At 41.4% G+C, this 23511-nt stretch overlaps 1 protein-coding gene across 3 annotated transcripts in view; it reads right to left on the reverse strand.

Annotated features, from left to right (window-relative positions):
• The window catches only part of CEP152 (centrosomal protein 152), a 63507-nt gene that overhangs the window by 16712 nt on the left and 23284 nt on the right, over nt 1-23511 (reverse strand). For 2 of the 3 annotated variants that reach the window (XM_061595449.1, XM_061595450.1), the window contains exons 10-20: nt 20227-20374; nt 18379-18470; nt 15010-15161; nt 13086-13284; nt 9041-9148; nt 8557-8687; nt 7513-7641; nt 7247-7382; nt 5033-5224; nt 4316-4561; nt 3535-3666 (exon numbers count right to left, since the gene is read on the reverse strand). In XM_061595449.1, coding sequence (XP_061451433.1) covers nt 3535-3666; nt 4316-4561; nt 5033-5224; nt 7247-7382; nt 7513-7641; nt 8557-8687; nt 9041-9148; nt 13086-13284; nt 15010-15161; nt 18379-18470; nt 20227-20374 — 1665 coding nt within the window. The remainder of the gene's footprint in view (nt 1-3534; nt 3667-4315; nt 4562-5032; nt 5225-7246; nt 7383-7512; nt 7642-8556; nt 8688-9040; nt 9149-13085; nt 13285-15009; nt 15162-18378; nt 18471-20226; nt 20375-23511) is intronic. The other variant, XM_061595451.1, reaches the window with a different exon arrangement.

Consider the following 23511-nt stretch of genomic DNA (forward strand, 5'->3'; position numbering starts at 1 on the left):
AAGTAGAGGTAGAGATGTCCTATAGATGAAGATGTGGCACTAAGACCATCCGCTTCAAGAAGACTCAGGGAGAGGAGGTTGGGAAGGACTTGATACTGGAAGTGGTGATTTCTGTAGGTATAGTGTAGGTATTTGTGATGGTCTAGATCAGCCTTTCCCAACCAGTGTGCCTCCAGATATTGTTGGACCACAATTCCCATCTTTCCTGACCATTGGCAATGCTGGCTGAGGCTGATGGGTCCAACAACATCTGGAGGCACACTGGTGGGGAAAGGCTGGTCTAGATGAATGGGGACATGAAGGTATCTTCTGTCAGGCTGACAGAGCACAGGTAGCTGTTTTGCTGAATGACCTCTTTAATGATATGAAGCATTTCCACGCGGAATTTCTGCTATTTCACCAACTTGTTGAGATGTTTTAATTGTTGGATGACCTTCCAGCCTCTCCCTTTTCAGGCACTATGAAGGTTTCCTGAGCCTTAGACAACCTGGATAATGACCTATGCAATTTATCTCTAAATCAGGATCACTGAATAATTCCTTGAGCTATATGGGGCTGGCTCTGGGAAGAGGCAGTTGCTCCATGTAGGATCAAGGCAGAGGATTCATGTGCTATCCTGAGTGCCGCATCAGCTTTTTTCTCTCCTGAGCATGGCATCTCCACTGCAAGTAAGGGTAGCTCCAGGGGGAAAAAAGCAACCACTTCAAGATGTTCACAGTTGCCTGGACTAGGACAAAAGACCTCTAGGCATAACTGTGATTTATTAGATTTATATCCCGCTCTTCCTCCCAGTAGAAGCCCAGGGCAGCAAACAAAAGCACTAAAAATCCTATAAAACATAATAAAAACAGGCTTTAAAGTATATTACAACAAAACATCCTTATTAAAACAAAACATCTTTAAAAACAGCTTTTTTAAAAAAAGCTTTAAAAACAGCTTTTAAAAAAAGCAATTCCAACACAGATGCAGACTGGGGTGCAGACTACCAACGGGTAGATGCAGACTACCAGTGGGGTAGACAACCCAGAAAGCACCAAATCTTTAAATGGCTGAGCCAAACCTTTATCTGTGCAGCAAAAGCCCAGTGCAAAAATTGCTTTGGTAATTAAGGGCATATAATCTGACTCTTAAACAATCTAGAAATAGGGGACTCTTCAGAGTCTGAAAAAATTGCTCTGTTGGCCCTCTTCCTTACCCAACTCAACAGAGTAATTTGCCTCTGGATTAGGAGGCTCCTTGATAATTACTTCTCTTGGATCTCTGGAAAGGGGAGTGGATGGAACCAAAGGTGGACTGATTGGCCCTTGAAACAGTGCCACAGGATCTGGAGAGTCACAGCCAGATAACTTGGAAGGGAGGGGCTGGGAGGGCTGTTTGGGCTTTGGTTTGCTTGGCTTTTCCCCTTTTTTCCTCTCGAGGGCAGGAGTAGGAGGGGAGTCAGAAGAGGAAGAATGCATTTGGCCGTGTTTGGATTTCATTTCCTTGGAATTAAAGGGGAGGGACTGTACCTCAGTGGTAGCAACTGCTTTGCATGTACAACAGTGGTTCCCAACCTGGGGTGCTGCGAAGTAATCCAGAGAGGGCCAGCAACAGTAAAGAAATGAATTATTTATTATTTAAAATTATTTAATTATTCAAAAAAAGATCTTCACTCCCTGGACACTCTCTGCTTCCCACTGCCACTGCAGATGATACCTCCCCCTTGCTCCAAATGAGAGGGGAGTACTTTTGCTGATGCACCAGAGCATCTTTCAGGTACACCGAGGACAGGCATCTGCCTATAAAATACATGGCAGACGCCAAAGGAGGCTGAGGGTAGAGTTACAGTAGGGCCCCATTCATACGGCAGGTTAGGTCCCAGACCCTCGCCGAAAAGCGAAAACCGCCGAAAGGCAGATCAGCTGTAGCGCGTGAGGGTCTGGAACCTAACCTGCTGACCGCGCCGGAGGAGAAGATCAGCTGTAGTGTCTACAGCTGATCTTCCCCTCCTCCGGCGCAATCAAATCAAGCTCAGTAGTCTGATCACGGCAGGAGATCAGCTGTAGCGCTCTACAGCTGATTTCCCCCTCCTTCAGTGAGGTCAGCTGGAGAGCAGGCAGCTCCAGCCCCCCCTCCAGCTGATCGCCCCGCTGGCACTGTATTAGCGGAACACAGGGAAGCAGGGCGCTGAGAAGCGGGGCCCTACTGTACCAAGAAGAAGAGGGGATTACTATCACTGACTCCTGTCTCCTCGCAGTGCTACTGCTGCTGACGCCCTTGCTCAGAATGAGAGGAGAGGGCTTTTTGTGGAGCAAAAAGAAGCAAGGCTGCAAGGAAAGGCTGCTCTCACCCTTCCTTCCTGGCAGCCAACCTGCCTCCCTGGGTGTACGGGGTCACAAAATTTGTTGAGTTTATGAAGGGGGTCCCATACTCATAAAGGTTGGGAACCACTGATGTGGAAGGTCCCAGGTTCAATCGCCAGCATCTCCAGGAAGGACTGGAAAATACTCCTGTTGGAAATCATGGAGAGCTGCTGCCAGTCAGCATAGACAATACTGAACTAGATGGACCAATAGTCTGACTTGGTATAAGGCAGCTTCCTGTGTTTTGTCTTTTGGAAATAAAGGATGGCAAGGGGAGACTGGATTGATCAAGCTCAAGAGCTAGCATATTAGAGAGAACTTGCTCCAATTCTGCAGGAGACAGCAAGGGATCAATTTTATCCATTATATTATCTTCCTCCTCAGGGCTAGGACTGCACGACCACTCCCTCTGTCTGGTATTCAAAGGAATACCTGCAGCTTGCTCTGAGGAAATGATGGTTTGTCTTCTTGCAGCACTGTTGTTTTCATGCTCTTCCAGTGAGAGCATTTCTAGAGACTATGAAAGAGCGGGGAGAGGCACAACCATTTGTGCTGAAGAAAACATTCCTAGAGCAGTTCTGGGGGCAATAGGGTGGGGTGGGAGTAGTTTGGGCACACAAAAGCCCGTCTTAGTTGTTTGGTTGAGAGCAGACAACCTTAATATGCTGAAACATCTTTCTTGTTCTAGAGCCCTCCTCTTTTGTGGACACCATGCCAAAGCAGCAGGGAGGAGGAGAAGAAGGAGAAGTAAAGAGGACTGAGTAAACAACTCTTTTAAAAAATGTTTAAGGTAAATGGAGGAAGAAGAGACAAAGGAGGGAGATTTAAGGTAAAAAGAGGGAAGCTAGGGTAACAACAACAACAAAAAAGCATCAAGAAGAAGCCTGAGCGCTTGAAAAAAGAACAGAAGAAACTATGTCTACTTTAGGCAACAGCAAGGGCTAAACAGTTGGATGAGCCTAAGGGTGGAAGTGTCAGCAAATCAACTGATCGCACATCACTGGCTTTGGTAAATCATAGGACACAACTCATCATCTGAATGTATCCTATGCCAAACGGAGACCACTGGTTTATAAAAACCAAGCAGATGTTCAGATACCTTTCTGACCTAGTGAACCTAGTTTTGTAACTTTTCCAGATTGAACCTAGTCTGCTGAGGGACAAAGGTGCTAAAACCTAAGCTCTCCACTACCTGTTTTGCTGTGCTGATCTCACATTCTTTCTCCCATTTTTCCTTGGCTACCTTCAGATGAGCTTTGTGCTCCTCAAGCTCAGTCAGTTCTTGCAGCCACCTGGCACGAGCTTTTATTAGAGCTGATTCCACCTACAAATGGGTAAATGGAGGTAAACAGGAAGCCACTGATTTCAGTCCAGGTTTAATCAAACACAAAATGAAAAAAGTTCAGTTTTTGTTTAGGTATTTCAGCCACAAACTTGCCTGTGCAGCTGCTTAAATCCCACTGAAGTCAATGAGTTTTAAAGCAGCCTACCTGAGCCCAGGATTAAAGCAACAGATACTGGCCTTGTTCACAGGTTTAAAAAATCTGGTTGGTTTCAATATAAGCCAACTTCAAATTCAGTAGAATGGATGGGGAGACAGGATAATGCCAGCCTGAGGCTGCACTCAGACTCAATTGAGCTCATGCATATAGTCCTAGAGCATAGTTTAGTGTCACAGCCCAACTTGCACACTGAAAGCTATATAACTAGCCTGTCATATGAAGGTTTTGAACTCTGAATGAGAAAATTAAAGTGCAGGCAGTCAAATTCATCTTAAAACCTTTTAAAGTTTTATTTTAGAATGCTGCACTATTTAAAACTGTTTATTGATCATTACCTAGTTGTCACCGATTTAAGCCTAGTGCAGTTGACTGCGTCAATATTATGATTAACTCTGATTTATCTTGCAAATTGCTTTGATCAATATTTGGGGTCTGCTAAAAACAAAGCAGTGCAATTTGTCTGCTTGTTACCTGACTGGCAATGCTCTCATGATGTCTTGCTTCACGCTCTCTCAAGGCCTTTTCCTTTTCTTTCAGTGCCTCCTGAAATAGGAATGTCTGCTTTTCAACTGCCTCTGCAATCACTTGGTCCAGTGATTCATCTGTTTGGCTGCAATGATCTTTGAGTTCCACTACAGTTCTCTTTGTTTCTTCTAAAGCTTGATCCAGCCTGTGCTGCCACTCTTTTTCAACTTCCTGAATAGCTCGGTCTTTTATCTATATGTAACAGAGGAGCAGGGTTTTAGGGCAGACTGTGTGCATATAGACCCCTAAATTTACTATCAAACTTATCAAGCTAAATTTCTTATGGACAATCTCTGAAAGAATCAAAGTGAAATTAAGATTTAGGGTTTTTTCTTTCTTTAGAAGCAGAAAGAATGGCAGCTTTCCTACCAAAAATTTACTTGCCACAGTAAAATGAATAACACCATGTTTTCTAAACGTAACAGTAAAGTCCCCTGATTTCCTTAAAAGAAAAATCAGGATATGAACACACACACACACAAACATAAATACCACCAACTATAACAAATACATAGATCTATTTTATGGCTATGCTTTTAAAAAGCTGGAAATAAATGCCAAGTTTCTGCAAGATCCAAAGGGGTCAGAAGCCACCCTTCAGTCTCTCCATAAAACAATATTTCAAAACCCCTCCCTTGTGTATTAGTACAAATCCCAGCACACCTCTTTCTGCTCTCTCTCCCAAACAGCTTTGATTATTGCCACTTCATTCTCAATCTGCTGCTTCAGTTCAGTTTCTTTTTCTTCCATCCATTGGCTCTTGGCTAGTGCCATGGAATTCCTGTATATCTCTTCTAGTTCAGTCCTCAGCTTGTTCAAAGATGCTTCTTTTTCTTCCAATAACTCTTTCTTGAGCTAGGCAAAATATAAGAAGACTGCTAAATGAATAGCTTTTGGATAAAACAGTTGCTTTAGAGCCTGATGGTTTTCAGCTTTTCAGCAAAGAAGAAAAGTATTACCAGTAAAATTAGTGTAATTGACACCTCACTGGTTGTTCTGTTCTGTTTTTAATTTAATACTACCACTATCATCCAAATAAATGTGTGTATGTTATGAGATAGATAAGAGTTTTTGAGACAGCACTGTAGTCTATTTTGCATCTGATGTGGTTATGTTAATCTAACATTTCTTACTCAAGGCCTCTCTATTTCTTTGCTCAAAAATCTCTTAGGCTAATATCTTACACATACTTACCTGGGAAAAAGCCCCACTGAATACAGTGAGATTATTTCCAAGTACACATGTATAGAATTATGCTGTTATTTAAAGAGCTCCCTGCATTTTTCCTTGCTATTGCTATGTCTGGAATTTCCTCCTTGAATTCTACTTCATGCCAGTTCTCCAAATCCCTCCTCAAAAACCATCTTTTCCATGGAGTCTTGAGCTTAGCCTCTCAATCCTTACTCCCAACTAAAATGAAGCTTACATACATGTTAGTGCATTTGCTTGTTTTTATCCCATGTTATACTTGCCAATCTCCCTGCCCTTAACTTGTTCATCTTGCTTTATTTTCGTCTGTTAACCCTGGCTGCCCAATAGCTACAGGCAAAGTTCAAGGTTTTGGTTTACAAAGCCCTACGCAGCTTGGGACCAGGATAGCTGAAAGACCGTCTTATCCTTTATATACCCAGTCGATCACTGTGCTCTGCAGGTGAGGGCCTCCTGCAGATACAATCTTAAATGAGGTCTGTTTTGCACAACATAGGAAGCAGACCTTTAGTGTTGTGGCACTGACACTTGAAATTCCCTCCTCTTACATATTAGACAGGTACCATCTCTGCGATCTTTTTGGCACCTACTGAAGATTTCCCACTTTCAACAAGCCTTTAAAGTAGAGACCTTATCCCAGTCTGCATCTGTCTTGGAATTGCTTTTTAAGATGTTTTTAAAGCTGTTTTTTTAAAAGATGTTTTTAAAAGATATTTAATATGTTTTAGAGTGATTTTAGTGTTTTTGTTTGCCGCCCTGGGCTCCTCCTCCTCCTCCTTATTATTATTATTATTATCCACCATTGTCAAAGTTTAGACCAGCCTTTCCCAACCGGTGTGCCTCCAGATGTTGTTGGACCACAACTCCCATCAGCCTCAGCCAGCATTGCCAATGGTCAGGAAGATGGGAGTTGTGGTCCAACAACATCTGGAGGCACACCGGTTGGGAAAGGCTGGTTTAGACTGTAAGCACCTTGAAGCTGCCCTTTGTTTGTGTGCATGCTTATATTATTCTACAAAGCAGTAATCATTGATGGTACTTTGTCCAAAATAAAACTGAAAGCTAAAGAAACTCTTATTGCCAGAGTCATAAAGCAGCCACTGAATAGGACTGATGTACAAAGATTAAATATGAGCACAAGTAGGAGCAGCTACTTATAATTTCACAATCCTAAGCACACAAAATTTCCTCAACAGTCCTCATTATATATTTTAAGATTTTGATCTTGCAAGTGCCCAATGCATACCTTGGTAATACTTCACAGAATCATTAAATGTATGCAAAACTCTGCCATCTTGTAGATTAAGCACAATGTAGCTCATCTAAAGAGGTGCTTTCCAGCTTCAAACTCTAATATGCAAGCATGGTTGGATAGGTGCAGACATGACGTCACATTAAAGGCCAACAAGAGAAGAATAAGAGCAATTCATGCTTGAGGGGCAAGACACTGGTGGGAAAGAATGCTGATTCTACAGCCTGTCCTCCATAATTTAACTATGGTTAAGAAATGTTTGGTGTTATGCCTGCTCTGCTCCTAATTCAGGCATCCCCAAACATTTTACCAATATAAACCGCCAACAGAATTCATTTTTGTTCAGGATCTATATCTAATATAACTGCTTTGCAATCCTTTTCTCTGAAGTAAACTGGGGATATTTTTGCATCTACCTTCTCTTCTTTCATTTTCTGCTCTTGTTCAAATGCTGCCTTCAGAGTGGCCTCCTGTTCATCTCTCTCTCTGCAGACAGTGATGTAATATTCCTTCACTGAAACCAACTCTTTGTTCAACTCTTCAATATCAGCCCTTGAAACGCATACAAGAAGTTGTATTTAAAAACAAAACAAAACCACGGCTCCCTCCCAATAAAAACTGTGTGCCTGAAAGAGGCACTGTTTCAGGGAACGGAACTTCACAGGGCAAAGACAAATCTCACTTTAGCTGTGCAATCTTTGCTTCATGAGCATGGATGAGTTTTTCTTTTTCTGCAGCATGCCTTTCTTCAAGCTCTTCACAAAGCTTTTTCTTCATATTCTCATAATGTTGCTGATAGGTTCTTTCACATCTGGAGAGAGGAAGAGAAACACAGCGTAATAAGGTAATGTCAAGGTGGCGTATATCGTTCTACTTCTCCCCATTTTATCCTCAAAACAACCCTGTGAGGTAGGTTAAGTTGAGAGAAGGTAACTGACCCAAGGTCAGGACTGGCCCAAGAACTGTTGTGAGGACAGAATAGGAAGGTCCTATTTAAACCACCCTGAGCTGCTTGAAGGAAGAGTAGGATACGAATGCGATTCATAAAGTGTCTCTGAAAGTCAATACAGGTATGGGAGAAAGCACGGACTCAAGTAGAGCACTGTTGAAGTCACATGTAGTGGAAGCAATAAAAAGCAAAAAGTACCTAAGCCAACAAAGCCCACATTGTGTGTGTGTGAGAAAGTCTTGCAGATGCTTTCCCATTCATTATTTACCTTTCATCCAAATTTCAAGGTAAGTAGGAAAAGAACTCTAGCAAAAAATAATAAGGCAATCCTAATTATGTCTACTCAGAAGTAAGTCCTATTGACTGGGCCTTACTCCCAGGTAAGTGGGGTTGGGATTGCAGCCTAAGTTATTTTCCAGTAGATTTCAGAACACTTAGGGCTCCACATGTGTGGGCAGAGATAGATCTGTTGTACACTGCTGTGGATAGGATGATAAGGGAATAGTCATTTAGGTTTATTAGAGGGAAAGAAAAGGCCATTTGATGAACAATGTTGAATAAAAAAAGATAATGGGGGAAAGCTAACATATGCAGAACAAGACAAAGTGGTTCTAGCACCTGCAAGGGCTGAAACACAGTCATCATAATTTACCAACACTGTCCCTGTGAGTGCCCACAGTGCCCCCCTCCCCAATTAGTTATCTATCTCTTCTCTCCTTTATAGAGAAAATAAAATGCAGGGCAGTGTTAAGTTAGCACCCACCTCCCCCAAGTTACCTGTCAAGGGCTTCTTGCTTATCCCGATCAGAGTCCTGAATCATCTGTCTCATTTGACTACATAGCTCCCGATTTGCATTTTTCAGTTGTTCCTGGTTTTCTATTAATTCCTGAATACGTGCATTATGGCTCTGTCCAAACAAAAAGTAAAAGAAAAATGATGGTAACCGTAAAGTTCAATTTAAAAGTCACATCATGCTCACAACTATTAAGAGTGTCTTGCGTTTTAAGGTGAAATGAAATATCATAGGTAACGCTACCAAAAGCGACATCCTTGTACCAAGTTCTTCTCTCTCCCATAGCATATGTGAACATGTGTAATCTAACACTGTGTGAATCCTTGCTCCTTCCAGTGGCAGCCAATGATATAGGGTGGGAAATGCACAATGCAGTGACATCACAGGGCAAGTGTTCCCACACATTCTCCCTCTCTCCATATGATCCCTTAGCTGGCGAGAAAACTGACACTTTAAAAAAAACCCACCTCAGTTTCTTGTTGCAAAGCCTGATTTTCCTTTTTGAGTCTCAAGATTTCTTCAGACATATTAGACTGTAAGGTATCAGGTGGCTTCTCTGTGTTTCTTCCTCTGGGCTAATAGGAAAAACAACAACAGTGGAATAAGTCAAGACACTTTTTTTTTTTGATATTACAAACTAGTTCTGTGTTGCCCCAGAGATAAGACGGCCATTACCTAGAAGACAACAGTTTGAAGTACCAAGGGGGGGGGGAGAAAAGAAGAAGAGGTTGGGAGTTCACAGTGATTACTTTAAAACTGCTCATATAGCAACAAATTCTCCAGTCATGACAAATTCTGCATGGGAAATAGCTGCCAAAGAAAAAAAATTCATACAGCCACTTATCAACCCACCCAAATACATGCCATCTGTACAGGACCAAAGCCACTGTTGAACATACATAATGAATAAAAAATGAGCATATATAATGGATCAAAAATGAAGTGGGAAGCTTTCCAAAAGCTAAATAGGTAAAATTACCATTTTACTGTCATCCGAAAGGTTAAAAATGTAACCCTAACATGCAGCTGACTTATCTTTGACACAATGAACATGATTATCATGTATATCGGAGATGGCTAAATTGTGGCCCTCAATATGTTGTTGGACTGTAACTCCCATCATCCCTAACTATGCTCATGGAAGTTGTAGTCTTACAATATTTGGAAGGCCACAGGTTAGCCACCCCTGACTTAAATCATTAGCAAAAAATACAAATCACACAGAGTACCAAAATGTAGCTAACCTGGAAGTAAATCTCCCTGAAATAAGTGGGATTTACTTCTAAGTAAATACAGATATGACTGTGTGTTAGATACATGCCTCACTTATGTTCAGTCAAACAAAGTCATGTTTGTGGTGCACAATGCAGAGCTGTTAAATTATGACCTTACTACCTGCTATCCAAGAATCTGATCTTAAGTGCCTGCACTTTATTTGCTAAGGCAGATAAAGCAACATTAAAACCTGGCAAGTAGGGCACACTTGTGGAGTTTGAGATTTAGAGCTAGGTGGGCAATTTTGGCACAGGAATAACTAGGACAGTACTTCCTACATGATTTCTCAGGTCCAAACACTGTCCAATGAGCATGAGAAGCAATCAGAAGATTCATATAACAGTACTTCCAAGTAAATATGTTTCATCATCAAGGCAAAACTTTTAACATATCCACCACACTCTGTTTGCCAGCCCTACCATATGCTAGCCATTCTATCCTAGGTCAATTGACCAAGCTATAGAACTTGTTACAAAACTCTTATCTTGTTCTTAAGCAGCTCTTTTGTATAAGCAAGAACATCACATACAGACCATCCCTTCAGTTGTTAAGTACAGGGAATGTATCATATGCAAAAAACAGGGAGTTACGAAAAAAGTTTAGTATGTATAGTTGTAATAAGAGATTCAGAGATGTTCTCTAACTTCCACCAAAAGGACAGATACCAGTTTCTTATGAAGAAAATCAATTGCTTTATTCTTTATTATTGAGGCCAGAGCCTCTAACTACAGTAACTCCAACAGCCATCTTCACCTTCACCTTCACCAAAAGGGGCTGCTTTCAATGGCCTTATAGGCCCCTTCCAACTCTACCATTCTATGATTCTTCCCATGCTCCATAGGAAGATGACTCCTCCAAATCTAGACTCTCAGTAGAGGTTCAGAGGTTGGCAACACAGGAGATCAATCAAAAAGTAGGGCAGAAAAGGTAAGGTGATAAGAACATAAGAAGAGCCTGCTGGATCAGGCCAGTGGCCCATCTAGTCCAGCATCCTGTTCTCACAGTGGCCAACCAGGTGCCTGGGGGATTCACTAGAGTCTGGGATTCAAAAGTCATGTGCTGATCCATCAGCTACCAGACCTCAACTAAGAGCTTGTATATTCTGATGTGCCAAACTCCACCCACAAACAGCTGCAAGTACTTAGTCACTGCTCTCCAAGAGGCATTTGTTCTTGAACAGCCCATTACTTACAAGTAGCATTGTAACTTTGGGCTCTTAGGCACATGCTACTTCACCAGGTAGCCACCTGAGCCTGAACTTTCTGGTAAACCCATGATGGGGTTGGAAGGTTGCTCAGAAGGAGGCTCTTTTTTTGCAATTGAGTCAGGGGAGCAACCTCAATGGTCCATCCAGAGCAACCTCTGGAGACATGCCTGATGAAGTCTCCCCCTGAATGCTAAGGTCCTCCTTATCAGTGTCAGAGGTTTTTTTTGGGGGGGGGAGGGTTTTGTCTGCTCCCCAGGGTCATCTGGTTCTGGGCAATCAGGGTCTTTGTTGAAAGAAGAGTAATCTGAGGTCAGGCCATAGTCCAGCATGACAGGATCCTGAATCAGAGTGCCCTGGTGGGATCCAGCCATTGCTGAAAGGATCAGAAGGCCTAGGATGGGCAAAGCACCCTCTTTGAGGTTCTTCAGAGTATGTCTGTCTTGTATGGTAAGAAGAGCCACTAGAAAGGCTAGGGTGTAAATTTGGGTCACAAGTTTAACGTGTTGCAAACCAGTAGAAGGTTGAATGCCTGAAATACAGTTCTGTCTTCTCGATGGACAAAGGAAGATAACTCAGTGTTTATGGCAGCTCCTAGGCGTTGGGTGACTTTTCTGGTTGTTTGTGAGCGTGCAGATCCTAATGTGCTTTTTGTCTCTGACAGGGATAGGTGACAAATCTGTTCACATATTTTAAATCCAGAATGGATCTCTAATTTCATCCTTTTTCTGACAACTATAAAAAAATATTGAATACACTCTGAAAAACCTTTCTGATACAGAGATTGGTCTATAGTCCTGATTTCCAGGTGCTGGAAGTCCTGTTGAATGATGGCCTGATTTGTTTTGAGTCTGGAGGTTGTGGAGAGATGATGTTTGTCTGGTGGCCTTGATTGGAACTCTGCGAAGAGGCCCTGCTGCATGGTGCAAAGGACCCAGTCATCTTTTGCTAAAGTCACCTAAACAGATTATGAACTTTAGTCTTCCTCCTGCCAGAAGGAACATGGCATTAGGACTGTTGTCTACTGTAACAAGTTGCTGTGCAGGAGGTAGAGCAGGAAGGAGGTTGATTTTATGGTCTGCCTCAGAATCTAGTTATATTCCAGACTGGCTTGAGGTTGCTATACTCTAGAGTAAAAGGAGTATCTGTTAGAGCGAAAGAAAAAATATGGGCATCTAGGCTGTCTTTTTATCATCCTTTATGTAAGATGAAGATAGTCTTTTTCCTATCTTTTGTTTCTGTGAGGACCTCTTTAAGAGCATATTCCCCAAATATATGTTCTTCTTTGAAAGAAGCTGATATAAATTTGAATGTAATGCTGCAGCAACATTTCAGTAGTTGTAGCCCTCTGTACTATAGTTGAGGCAGTAATAACATGAGTTAAAAACTACAGGACATCCATTATAGCATTTGCAACGAGTGAAGAGGCATTGGCTCCTTATAAAGGTCATCTAGGTCATTGTTTTGCTTCAGATCCTCTACCTAAAGAAAGATGGCTCTGGCAAAAAAGGAGGTGGAGACAGCTCAGAGAGCTAAGGGAGAAGCATCATGATTTTAATAAAAACTCTGATCTACTTTTTCTCTGTGGCCTCTGAGAGAAGAATCACTATCTCAGGGAAAAACAAAGGCTGTGAGCACTGCTGCCACTGCAGCATCTACCACTGGGGTTTCCATAAACTTGGCAGGAAGAGAATAATGCTTTTGAGCTATGAAGGCTAGCAACACAAAAGAGAAAGCTAAAAAGAAAATCCAAGAAACAAGAAAAGAAGTTGCACTAATCCTAGAAAGAATAATAGAGAGAATAAGAACATAAAAACCCTGAAGGTGCTAAGAGAAAAAGCTCATCCCAGGTGAAAACAGGAAAGAACTGGAGGAGGAGCCTAGGGTCACAGGACTGCCCCAAAAGTTTCCCTGACTTCCTGGCCAATTAGTAGATACAGTCCAGCATACTGGATGTCTCATCACTCCAGTTCAAAGACAGAAACCAAAAGTGTATCAATATTTCTAAACAAACAAAACAATTAAAAACAAACCTCATGCACATTTGCTTTCACCAGCTGCTGCTTCAGGTCTTCTATTGTTCTCTGGCAATCATCAAGTTCATTTTGTAACCGAGAAATGCGGTTCCTCTTTGTTTTGTTACTGTTGAGTAAATGTTCTAGTTCAACCTTCAGCTGTAAGACGATCTCATCTTTAGAAAATTCTCTGTCTGCTTCTTTAGTTAGTGCAGCACTGTTGAACATTGCCAAAAAAGGGGTGGGGGGGGGGAAGAAACTTGCTGTATTAGTAGCCTAAAATTATTGGAAAGCTTTGAGATTTGGAACCACCTGGAATTATTTTACATACTAAGGCTTCAGTCTTAAGTTCCACTGAACTCAGTGAGACTTGCTCCCAAGCAAACAAGTAGCATGAGGCAAACAAATTTATTTTTATGTATCGTTTGCCTGTCAGGCTTACTATGATACAGCAATAAAAGCAAACCTGGTTCTTGGGCAGAGTATCTAGCCCTGCAATTATAAGTGTCAATATAGCTGTTTAAAATCGATACACAATTTTTAAAAAAAGTTTAAGACAGCTGTTTACTCAGTGTCAAAGTACAAATGGAGTGACTGTAAGTTCACTTTACATATAGCTATTATGCAATATACATATTACCTTTCAGCTTGGTTTATGCCATTGGGGCTGTGATCAGCATTCTAACTTTTCCCATAACTAATTATAGCAGTTTTCAAGGAAGAGCTGCAACCATCATGTGAAGTCATCATACACCTGCCTAGTCCTTTCCCCCTCAGTTTTCCCAGATGCTACTGAAGATCACAAGCCTTTGATTTGGAGTAATCTGTACCATTTCAGGACTATTATCTAGCTTTTTAAAAAAGACTAGTCAAGTGCAGTAGTGGAAAGGGGGGAAAGAGAAAACAAGGAGATCACTCTGTAACTGACTGAACAATCAACTGAAATTGAAATAACCCACTGCTTTTGGACCAGCCTATTATCTAGCTTTTTGACATCTTGTTTTGCTTTGCCGCTGTTGTTTTATTTGACATTTCTATTGCTGTTTTATCGTAATTTGATATTTTATTGCATGCTGCTTGGGAGCTTATCCAACACACGGCTCATAAATACCAGACAAACAAACAGGAGCAAAAAAAATTTGCCCTAAATTGTCTGTTCTACCACCACAGACAGCTCAAGCTGTACATTTGGGCTGTAGTTTTGCATACCTTTACGCTTACTTAAAATCAGCAAAACATCACATTGCATTGCAGCTTGCATTGCAAAGTTTGCACTGGGTGTTTGAGAGTCTGGGTGTTCAAGAGTTTTTTAAACACAACTGCTACAAGTTCATTCTCTTCTTATGAAGAAAAAAAACCACGACTACTCTGGAAGTAATATATGAAAGAAACATTAGAGAAGAAAACTTTAAATTTTTAAATTGTGTTTTGGGTTGTTTTTATAAGATCTGTTTTGAACTGTATTTGTTTTGATGTTTTGGGTTGCTGTGGACCGCTCAGGGAGCTTCGGCTGTGGGGTGGTATACAAGTATAATAAAATAAATAAAATAAAAACCTCTAATGGTTTGAAACAAGTATAAAGGTATGCAAGAAAATGTAAGGAAACATTTTTAAATGGATGGCAAGAATGGCTGCATTATATATAAAAAGTTAAATTATCAGGCCACTTAAAGGGATAAAATGGAAAAATGACAAACACATGTATCATACAGGTATATTACTCAGGTGCCTGATTTTAAGGGTCCATGGTTTAGGATGGGACTACCTGATGCTCTATCATTACTAAAGCAGATGTGGACCTGTTCAATTCCTTCAATAAGAGGTCACTGCACAACCCCATGAGAGAGCAAGATTTAATCTTTTTGAAGGGATGGGGAGATATGATATGGGCAAAGTTTCAGTATTTATTCATGTTTGAATTAGAAAGGTTTTCACCCAGTACCTGTGAAGTCTTGTTTTCTTTTTAATACCCAAATCTACATAAGAATCAGTCATGTCTACATTCAATTCTCCACCTGGGTCACTGAGAAACACACCATGTTTTGCAGCTGATTCATATAGAACAATTTCTTCTTTTAGTTCCTTTAGCTCTTCCTAAAAATACAGTGGGGGAAATTGGGAGACAGATTAAAAATCCAGAACAGGTTAGGAACATAGGCTTGCTAATCCCAGAAATTACCCAGATAACTGAACTACCCTAAAATATGAACTTCTAAAGGCTATATCCAATGTTACATCACACATGCATCCTACATACCTCTTAAGACACAAACTAGTCAAAGTTGAGTATGAAGTTATGCATCTATTTTGTTTCTTAAAATATTTAGTTATCTTGATAGCCCTACATTATATAATAATGTGTAGACCAAATAAGTTGAAACTGGTAAGATATTTATCATCCTCCTACCCTTCTCCCATGTTGGGCACCAGATGACCTTTGATCAAAGGAACTGACCAGGTCCATACCTATTTCACTTTAGCAGTAAACAACTTCATACACTGCCAGTCACTGGCTGAGTTGGGAGTGGGAGGTACTGCATTGCAGTGGTTCCGCTCCTACTTGGCAGGTCGCCTCCAGAAGGTGGTGCTTGAGGAACATTGCTCAGCACCCTGGGCTGTCCCGTATGGGGTTCCGCAGGGGTCAGTTCTGTCGCTCATGCTGTTCAACATCTACATGAAACCGTTGGGTTCGGTCATCCGGAGCTCTGGAGTGCATTGCCATCAGTACGCTGATGACACGCAGCTCTACTTCTCCTTTTCATCTTCTTCAGGTGAGGCTCTTAATGTGCTGAACCAGTGCCTGGCTGCGACAATGGACTGGATGAGGGCTAATAAACTGAGGCTCAATCCAGACAAGACTGAGATGCTGCTAGTGGGTGGTTCTTCTGACTGGATGGTGAATGTCCAACCTGTCCTGGATGGGGTTGCACTCCCCCTGAAGGAGCAGGTTCATAGCTTGGGGGTTCTCCTAGAACCATCTCTGTCACTTGAGGCTCAGCAAGCCTCGGTGGCACGGAGTGCCTTCTACCAACTTCAGTTGGTGGCCCAGCTGCACCCCTATCTGGACAGGGATAACCTGGCATCAGTTGTCCATGCTCTGGTAACCTCCAAGTTAGATTACTGCAATGCACTCTACGTGGGGCTGCCTTTGAAGACGGTTCAGAAACTGCAGCTTGTGCAAAATGCAGCGGACAGATTGGTAACAGGGACCAGACGGTCCAAACATATAAAAACAATTCTGGCCTGCTTTCATTGGCTGCCTGTATGTTTCCGAGCTTGATTCAAGGTGCTGGTTTTGACCTATAAAGCCTTACATGGCTTGGGACCACAATACCTGGTGGAACGCCTCTCCCGATACGAACCAACCCGTACACTACGCTCAACATCTAAGGCCTTCCTCCGGGTGCCTACTCCGAGGGAAGCTCGGAGGGTGACAACAAGGGAGAGGGCCTTCTCAGTGGTGGCCCCCAAATTATGGAATGATCTCCTTGACGAGGTGCGCCTGGTGCCATCACTGTTATCTTTTCGGTGCCAGGTCAAGACTTTCTTTTCTCCCAGGCATTTTAGCATGTGTTTTTAAATTGTTTTAAATGTTTAATTTGTGTTTTAAATTGTTTTTAAAAGATGCGTTTTAATTTGTATATGTGTTTTTAGTGTTTTTAGGTACTGTAAACCACCCAGAGAGCTTCAGCTATGGGGCAGTATAGAAATACAATAAATAAATAAATACAATAATTCTCTGGACTTCATTGTGAAAAAGTTTCTAGTGCTGTATTTTACAACAAACTGCTTACTGGAAGAATCCAAGTAAGATACTCAAGAACAATATATGTGAATTCAGAGACAAATGCCTAGCAGAAAAAATCATTTGGTTCCTGAATTTCAAGAAGGTGGGTTCAACGCAAGAAGTGACCCTTTAATATGCAGATTTCCTCATTGGGCATCCAGAAGTAATAAAACCTCACTCATTAATATTCTTAATGACAGCACACTTCTGACTACAGATATGTTGTTAAATTGTGCCATTTTTCCTATGGAATAAATACAAATGAAATTTTAAAGTGGGTTAAAATTCCATTTCCACAATGCATCGAGTGCCTTTGGCATGTCTGCATGTCCCATCCTCCTTCCCCATTTATAAAATGGAACAGCCTCATGGTGTGGTGTAAGAACAAGGGGGTTAAGGATTATCAAGTATTTTGCACACTTAGAAAAAAAATCCCATGCATATTTTCTCAGTTATAAGCCCTAATGAGTTTAAAAGGATGCTCTCTTGTAAATGAAATTAGGATTGCCATCTTAAAAAGCTACTCAAATTAGTGACAATAATAAAAATAAACCTCTTTCAGCCTACTCTCTCCACAGTGGTCCCAGTACACATAGGCAAACACTGACATTATATATTTTATTAAGATGTTTATAAACCACTCATTCATCAGGACAGCGAAGTATAAAAATATAACCAAAAATGGTCATACAGCCATGAAATACAACAAAACAGCATTAAAAAGGTACTAAGGACACAGTAGACAAGCTGACCTACTTAAAATGCCTGGGGAAACAGTAACATTTTCCACCTGGCAAAAAAAGCATTGCAAGGTCACTGCCAGTTGCATCTCCAAGGGAAGGGTGTTCCGCAAACAGGGCACCATAACAGAGAAGGCTTTTCCCCTAGTTAAAGGTACTTCTGAGAAGAGCCTCCCCTGCACAACCAGGCTGGTATAGGGAAAGGTGTTCCTTCAGGTATTTGGGCCTCAAGCCATTTAGAGCTTTAACAGGAAAGCACCTTGAAATGGCCCCAGAAGCAAATAGGCAGCCAGTACAGCTCGCTAAGAATGGGTTTAAAAAGAAATTTATAAATTCTAGCAGCTACATTCTGCACTGACATGTAATTCCTGGCAGCTGTGGCACAACTATGATGCTCCTTTCCTGAGCAAACATTCACACAAACACGAGACTGCAGTACATGAGAATGCAGCAGACTTCTGATCTCCTAATTGCTGTGAGGAGATTGCTAGCATTATGTTTGTTCTGGGCTGGGGTCTACCAAAGAAAGTAGGATGTGAAGTCAAATAAATAAAAATGTTTTTATTTAGAACAATGGAACAAAATAGTGATCCTGTCAATTCACATCATATCCTCTACTAGAGTCAAAAAATTAAAGGATTGTTTTCAACTAACTTTTAGTTAGAGTAGACTCATTAAAAGTAATGACCATTACTAACCTAGGTCAATTAATTTCAATGGGTCTATTCTGACTACATGTTAGCTGAATACAACCCAACATATTTAAAGAGGATAATAAACCAACCTGCAAAGTCTTATTCATTTCATTGCTTATCAGTTGGGCAGACTGTGCTTGCTGAAGCTGCATGCGTAGCTGATTTGTCTCCTTCACCAAACCTGGAAAGGAAGAACTGGAATTAACATATCATGAATATACAGTAAGAACTGCTAAGTGGGGCGTGGTGGGGCGAGGGGAGTGACCAAGAGTAAAGATCAATTGCCTATCTTGGCATTAAGTTTTATATAAATTAATATTAATAAGGTGGCAGCCACATTTTAAAATGTACCATGTTTTAGATGTACCAAAATGCTAGACTTCTCTACTACAAGAGGTGCCTAGAAGAGGATGTGGACATTGTGGCTATATATTAATGGAAAGTATTTAAGTTCTCAGTTAAAAAAAAACATTTTCCAGCACTTGAGACTGTGGTAGCTTTATTTCCTTTGAGTTTTTCCTTGTAATTTAAAATAAAAGTAATGATGAGTACATAAGACATGTCCAATGTTTGCTTTTCTTTAGGTCACCCGGAGCTAACGGAAACGGTGAAACGCTGCCAGACGAACAGGATGAACAAGACTGGCTTGGTAAAAGAGTTAAAAAAAATTCTTTTAAAAGGAGTAAGATTTTTAAAATGTACATTTAATGTCACTTAGAGAGGTATTTCACAGTATTTCTTTAGCCAGAAGGAATATTTTTCAAACTAGAGTTGGCAGGGTATATGTCACTTGAGTATCACCTGTCACATTCATCATCACTTATTTACTTTATTATGCATGGTTCATTTAAAAGGAAGTTTTCCTCTACTGCAACTTTCCATCTTTCCCTCCTTACAAGAGGCCTCTCTCCACCTAAGTGCATCAGACGTTTGGTCCAACTGCTTCTTTACGTTGCCACTATAACAAAAAGAACTGGCATATGGTATAAGGCATAATGTGTCAGTAATCCAGGATAATTTAAGATGAGGGACTTTCAAGTTACCCTATCCTCAGAGAATCCTTTTTAAATTGATTTGTTTGATATCTTTACATCTGCCATGGACTCCCATGTGTTTTTCAGAGAATTCTAGAGCAGGTGTGGGGAGCCTTTGACCCTCCAGATGTTGCTGAACGACAACTCCCATCATCCCTGGCTATCGGTCATACTTGCTGGGTGTGACAGGAGTTGTAATTCAGCAACATCTGGAGGGCCAAAGGTTCCCCATACCTGTTCTACAGCTTGCATGGAGTTTGTAGGATTTGCTAGCTAATCTTGTAGAGCCAACTTTTCTTCCTCCACAAGCTGAGAATGCATCCTAGAATGCCCCCATTATTCATCTGCAGGTGCATACTGAAGAAAAAGGATTAGTAATGTGAGAAGAGAAACTTATTGGGCGTCTGTCATATGCCTTGCCTGCCATAGTTGAGGTTTTCATTGAGGAAACCTGGGGTTCCTCAGAAACAATTCAAAAACCGCTGACTTAATTGAGCGGGGAAATGCTCATCTGATAGCTAAGAGCATTAAGCTTAAGATCCATCAGAACAATGTTTTATTTTATTTATTTATGATTAATATCCCGCCCTTCCTCCCAGCAGGAGCCCAGGGGGCATTTTAGCTGTGAAAGTAGTAGGACAACGTTACCTATCCTGTTTATCCTGTTTCTCATAAGAGTGCTTTCAATGCTGAGAAGCTGACATTTTCTATACTCGGCTTCCTAACGTTTTGTGAACCATCTACCCAAAATCTGCCTCAAAGAAACAGACATTTTTTCATGTGCATCTGCACCAGCTTTCCTCTAAAGGTGACTGTTTCAACACCATTGTGATGTTCTTATTCAAAAATTCAGGAGTCCTTCATCTTATGTTTTGCTGCTAAAACAATGCAAAGACAACAAACCGGTTTGCAGCAGATCTGCACACTGGTTCTGGCTTTCTTCTAGACTTCTTGAGAGCCGATTGATCATTTCATTTTTTTCTAATTTGCTTTCCGCAAGAGTTCTTTCAAGCTGTTTTACATGCTCCCTTAGGTGGCAGCAAAGTTCTGTCTGATAAAAGATATTGCATAAAGTTACAAATTAATATTTATTTATACACCATCTCAAAGTCAACAATAATCCATCATTAAAACACAGTTACCAGACTAAATCTAGCATCACAAAACAAGAACACAAACGAGCCTAGCAAAATCAAAAGCTTGTTAAAAAAGAATTGTCTTCAACACAAATAAAGAAGAAGGTCTGCTCAGGAAATGCCACCACAATTTGTGTTCATATAGTTTATGTGGTCAGCCAATCAAATTTAACGTTAACATTAACCATATCTCACTTTTTCCGACTTACGTAACAGTTGGGTTTAAAACTTTTTTTATCAACACACAAACATACAAAACAATTTGCATATTAAAAATTAAACAAACCAACAAAAACAAATACAGACTTTTCACTTGTTGTCTCATTCCATTATAAACTATCTAACAGCTATTAGATGTAAGCTATTTTAGATTTATACCAGCAGTGAAAAAGTTTTAAATAGTTCCAAATTCTACTTCATATAATTAGTGAAGGGGAACCAAGTTCCCTCAAACTACTATTTGCTCTGACATTCTTCTTTTAGTATCGTCTCAGTAAGCTTAGACATCATGGCAAGAAACCATTTTTTATTAATCCACTCTTGTTCAGTTGGGATTACTCTTTTGGTTGCTATCAACATTTTTGCTTCAATTAGCAATTTCCCATCAAATTATGATGTTCTGATTGTATATTACGTTTAAGATACAAACTATAGCTTATTAAATGAGGAATGAACTGTTGCATATGCAGGTGAACTGCTTGTTCCTGGCTTAGTAAACTAGGAGTCACTTAAGGCTACAGTTGTGGCTTTGTGAGCCTTTTCTAGTGCTGAGTCAACTTTCTTTTCTCCCATGTCCTTCAAAAAGGTGCCTTCATCATTGGTCAAGATGGCTCCTGACAGGAGAGTAGCAACTAAGGCATTAAGGAGGTCCATGGAGAGCTGGTCCAACGTATAATGTCTTTGGGCTCAGCTATTAAGACTTCCTACTACTACTCAGAGAGGTTGTGCACTGATGTTACTATGTTTCTGAATGTTGCAGGAAGGGGGACTAACTAACTTATTTGATTTATATTTGTCCTTTCTCCCAACAGGAGCCCTATTCTGGGAGACCTTCAAAGGATGCAGAACCAAAGCTCCTTTGGAGGGTGCCTGGACCACACCCGATTCTGGGGAATGCAAACCTATTAAGGAAATAAACTTGATTAAGGGTGACCAATCAGCATCCTGGTCCCTGGGGATTCCTGACACTGAAGCTCAGAAGCCTTCCTTCTTCTCAGGTTTTTGAATGGAGGCAGTATCCACGATGGGCAACTCTGGGTTCTGAAAGGGGGGCAGCTTTCCTATAGGACTGACTCTCTAGCAGGCTTGGAGAGGGTTTTGTCCTTGGTAGAGACCGGGCCTTGGTGAGCCACAATCAGAGATATCAGATGAATGGCCTGAAGAACCCTTAGCCAGGAACTAGTGGTTTTCTTCCCACTGCACAGAGCGAGAGAAAGCGCTTCGGCTATGGGGCGGTATACAAATGTAGTAAATAAATAAAATAAATATTAACAGGTTTTCCATTTACAATGTCCTCTGAGGGCCTCTGGTGGTCAACCTAGGAACTGCAGTCCAAATTGTTAAGAGAAAATGGCTGCACTTGAGTGGCGGGGCAGGAAACATAGCTCCAACAGGGGCATTGGTTTCCATGCAGGAATGTCTGGTGCTGGTCAAGGTGGACGACCTGTTTGGGTCGCTCTTTCCTAGATCTCCCTCCTGGCAACAGCCCAGAGCTGTGGGGAAAAGTCTCCAATGCCTGTTCAGAAGCATCTTGAAGCTTGAATAAGCTCGGCAAGGTAAACATCTTTCGTAGGAGCCATTTTAGCACAAGAAAGCTGCTTTGGAGACTTCTTCATTTTTTCCAACTGAGTTTGTTTTAATTTGCCTGCAGGAGCCACTGCAGTCAGCAAGGAAGAGAAGAAGAGGCACCAAGAAGATAAAGGAAGAAGGGGAGGGTGGAAATAAAAAGATCCCTCCCGCCCTCCAATTAGATAGACAGAAGGGGAAGAAAGGGAAAGCAACAATAAGACAGGGAAGCTGGAGGAAATAAAGGATAAGGGACCTTAGCACAAAAGGCAGAAAAGCCAAAGGCAGGGACTAAAACTATGAGAAAATGAATTGCCTTTGGGAGAGTCAAGACACTCAACTTTTAACCTGGATGCCTCCCATGCCAACCTGATAAATTTTCCTCCTTTTTTTGGGGGGGGGGGGACGACCTGTAGTAGATTTTTCTGTCTCCAACCTTCAAATTTTGCAGACCTTTTACTTTAGAGAGGAAGCTGCATGGTCTGTTCAGATGTATGTCAACTGGGGATCACAGCCCTGGAGTGTAAATAAAAGAAGCCAAGGGACCCCTGAGTTTTTAAGGAGAATGGTCCCTTGGACCCACCTGAAGGGTGATTTTCACAGGTACGCCTGCCATCAGATTGGGTAGTACTGCCATCTAGCATCCGAAGGCAAGAATGCACTAGAGTTAAAACCTGGGGCTCGAGCCCCTCCCACTCCAGTCTTCATGATGACGAGTCCAAAGTGGTAATCTGAAAGTAACCAAAGGGCAAAAGCCCCAGCAGCAAAGAAAATATACATAGCAAATATCATAGAACTTGCAACATAAGAACAGGTTTTAACTAAAGAAAATCAGACAGAGCACGAAGCACATAGATTGAACTATATACGAAATACTGAACGAATTTCCCCAGAAATCCCCCACAAGGGAGGGACGTGACGGCAGGCGTACCTGTGAAAATCACCCTTCAGGTGGGTCCAAGGGACCATTTTCCACAGGTAGCCTGCCATCAGATTGGGATGTACCAACGTAGCCCCCTAATAGGGAGGGATTCCTAGGAAGTTACAAATCAGAAATAACGTGTTGCAGGACACGTCTCCCGAAAGAGGCGTCAGCTGAAGCATAGCGATCAATCTTATAATGCTTCACAAAGGAGTTAGGGGTAGCCCATACCGCCGCTCTGCATATGTCTGTAAGAGGAGCATTAGTTAGGAAAGCCGCCGTAGTGGCAGCAGACCTGGTCGAATGGGCCGTGATGTTAGACGGCACTGGCAAATTAAGTGACTG

Source organism: Rhineura floridana, chromosome 14 (assembly GCF_030035675.1).
Source record: "Rhineura floridana isolate rRhiFlo1 chromosome 14, rRhiFlo1.hap2, whole genome shotgun sequence".
Lineage (NCBI taxonomy): Eukaryota > Metazoa > Chordata > Lepidosauria > Squamata > Rhineuridae > Rhineura > Rhineura floridana.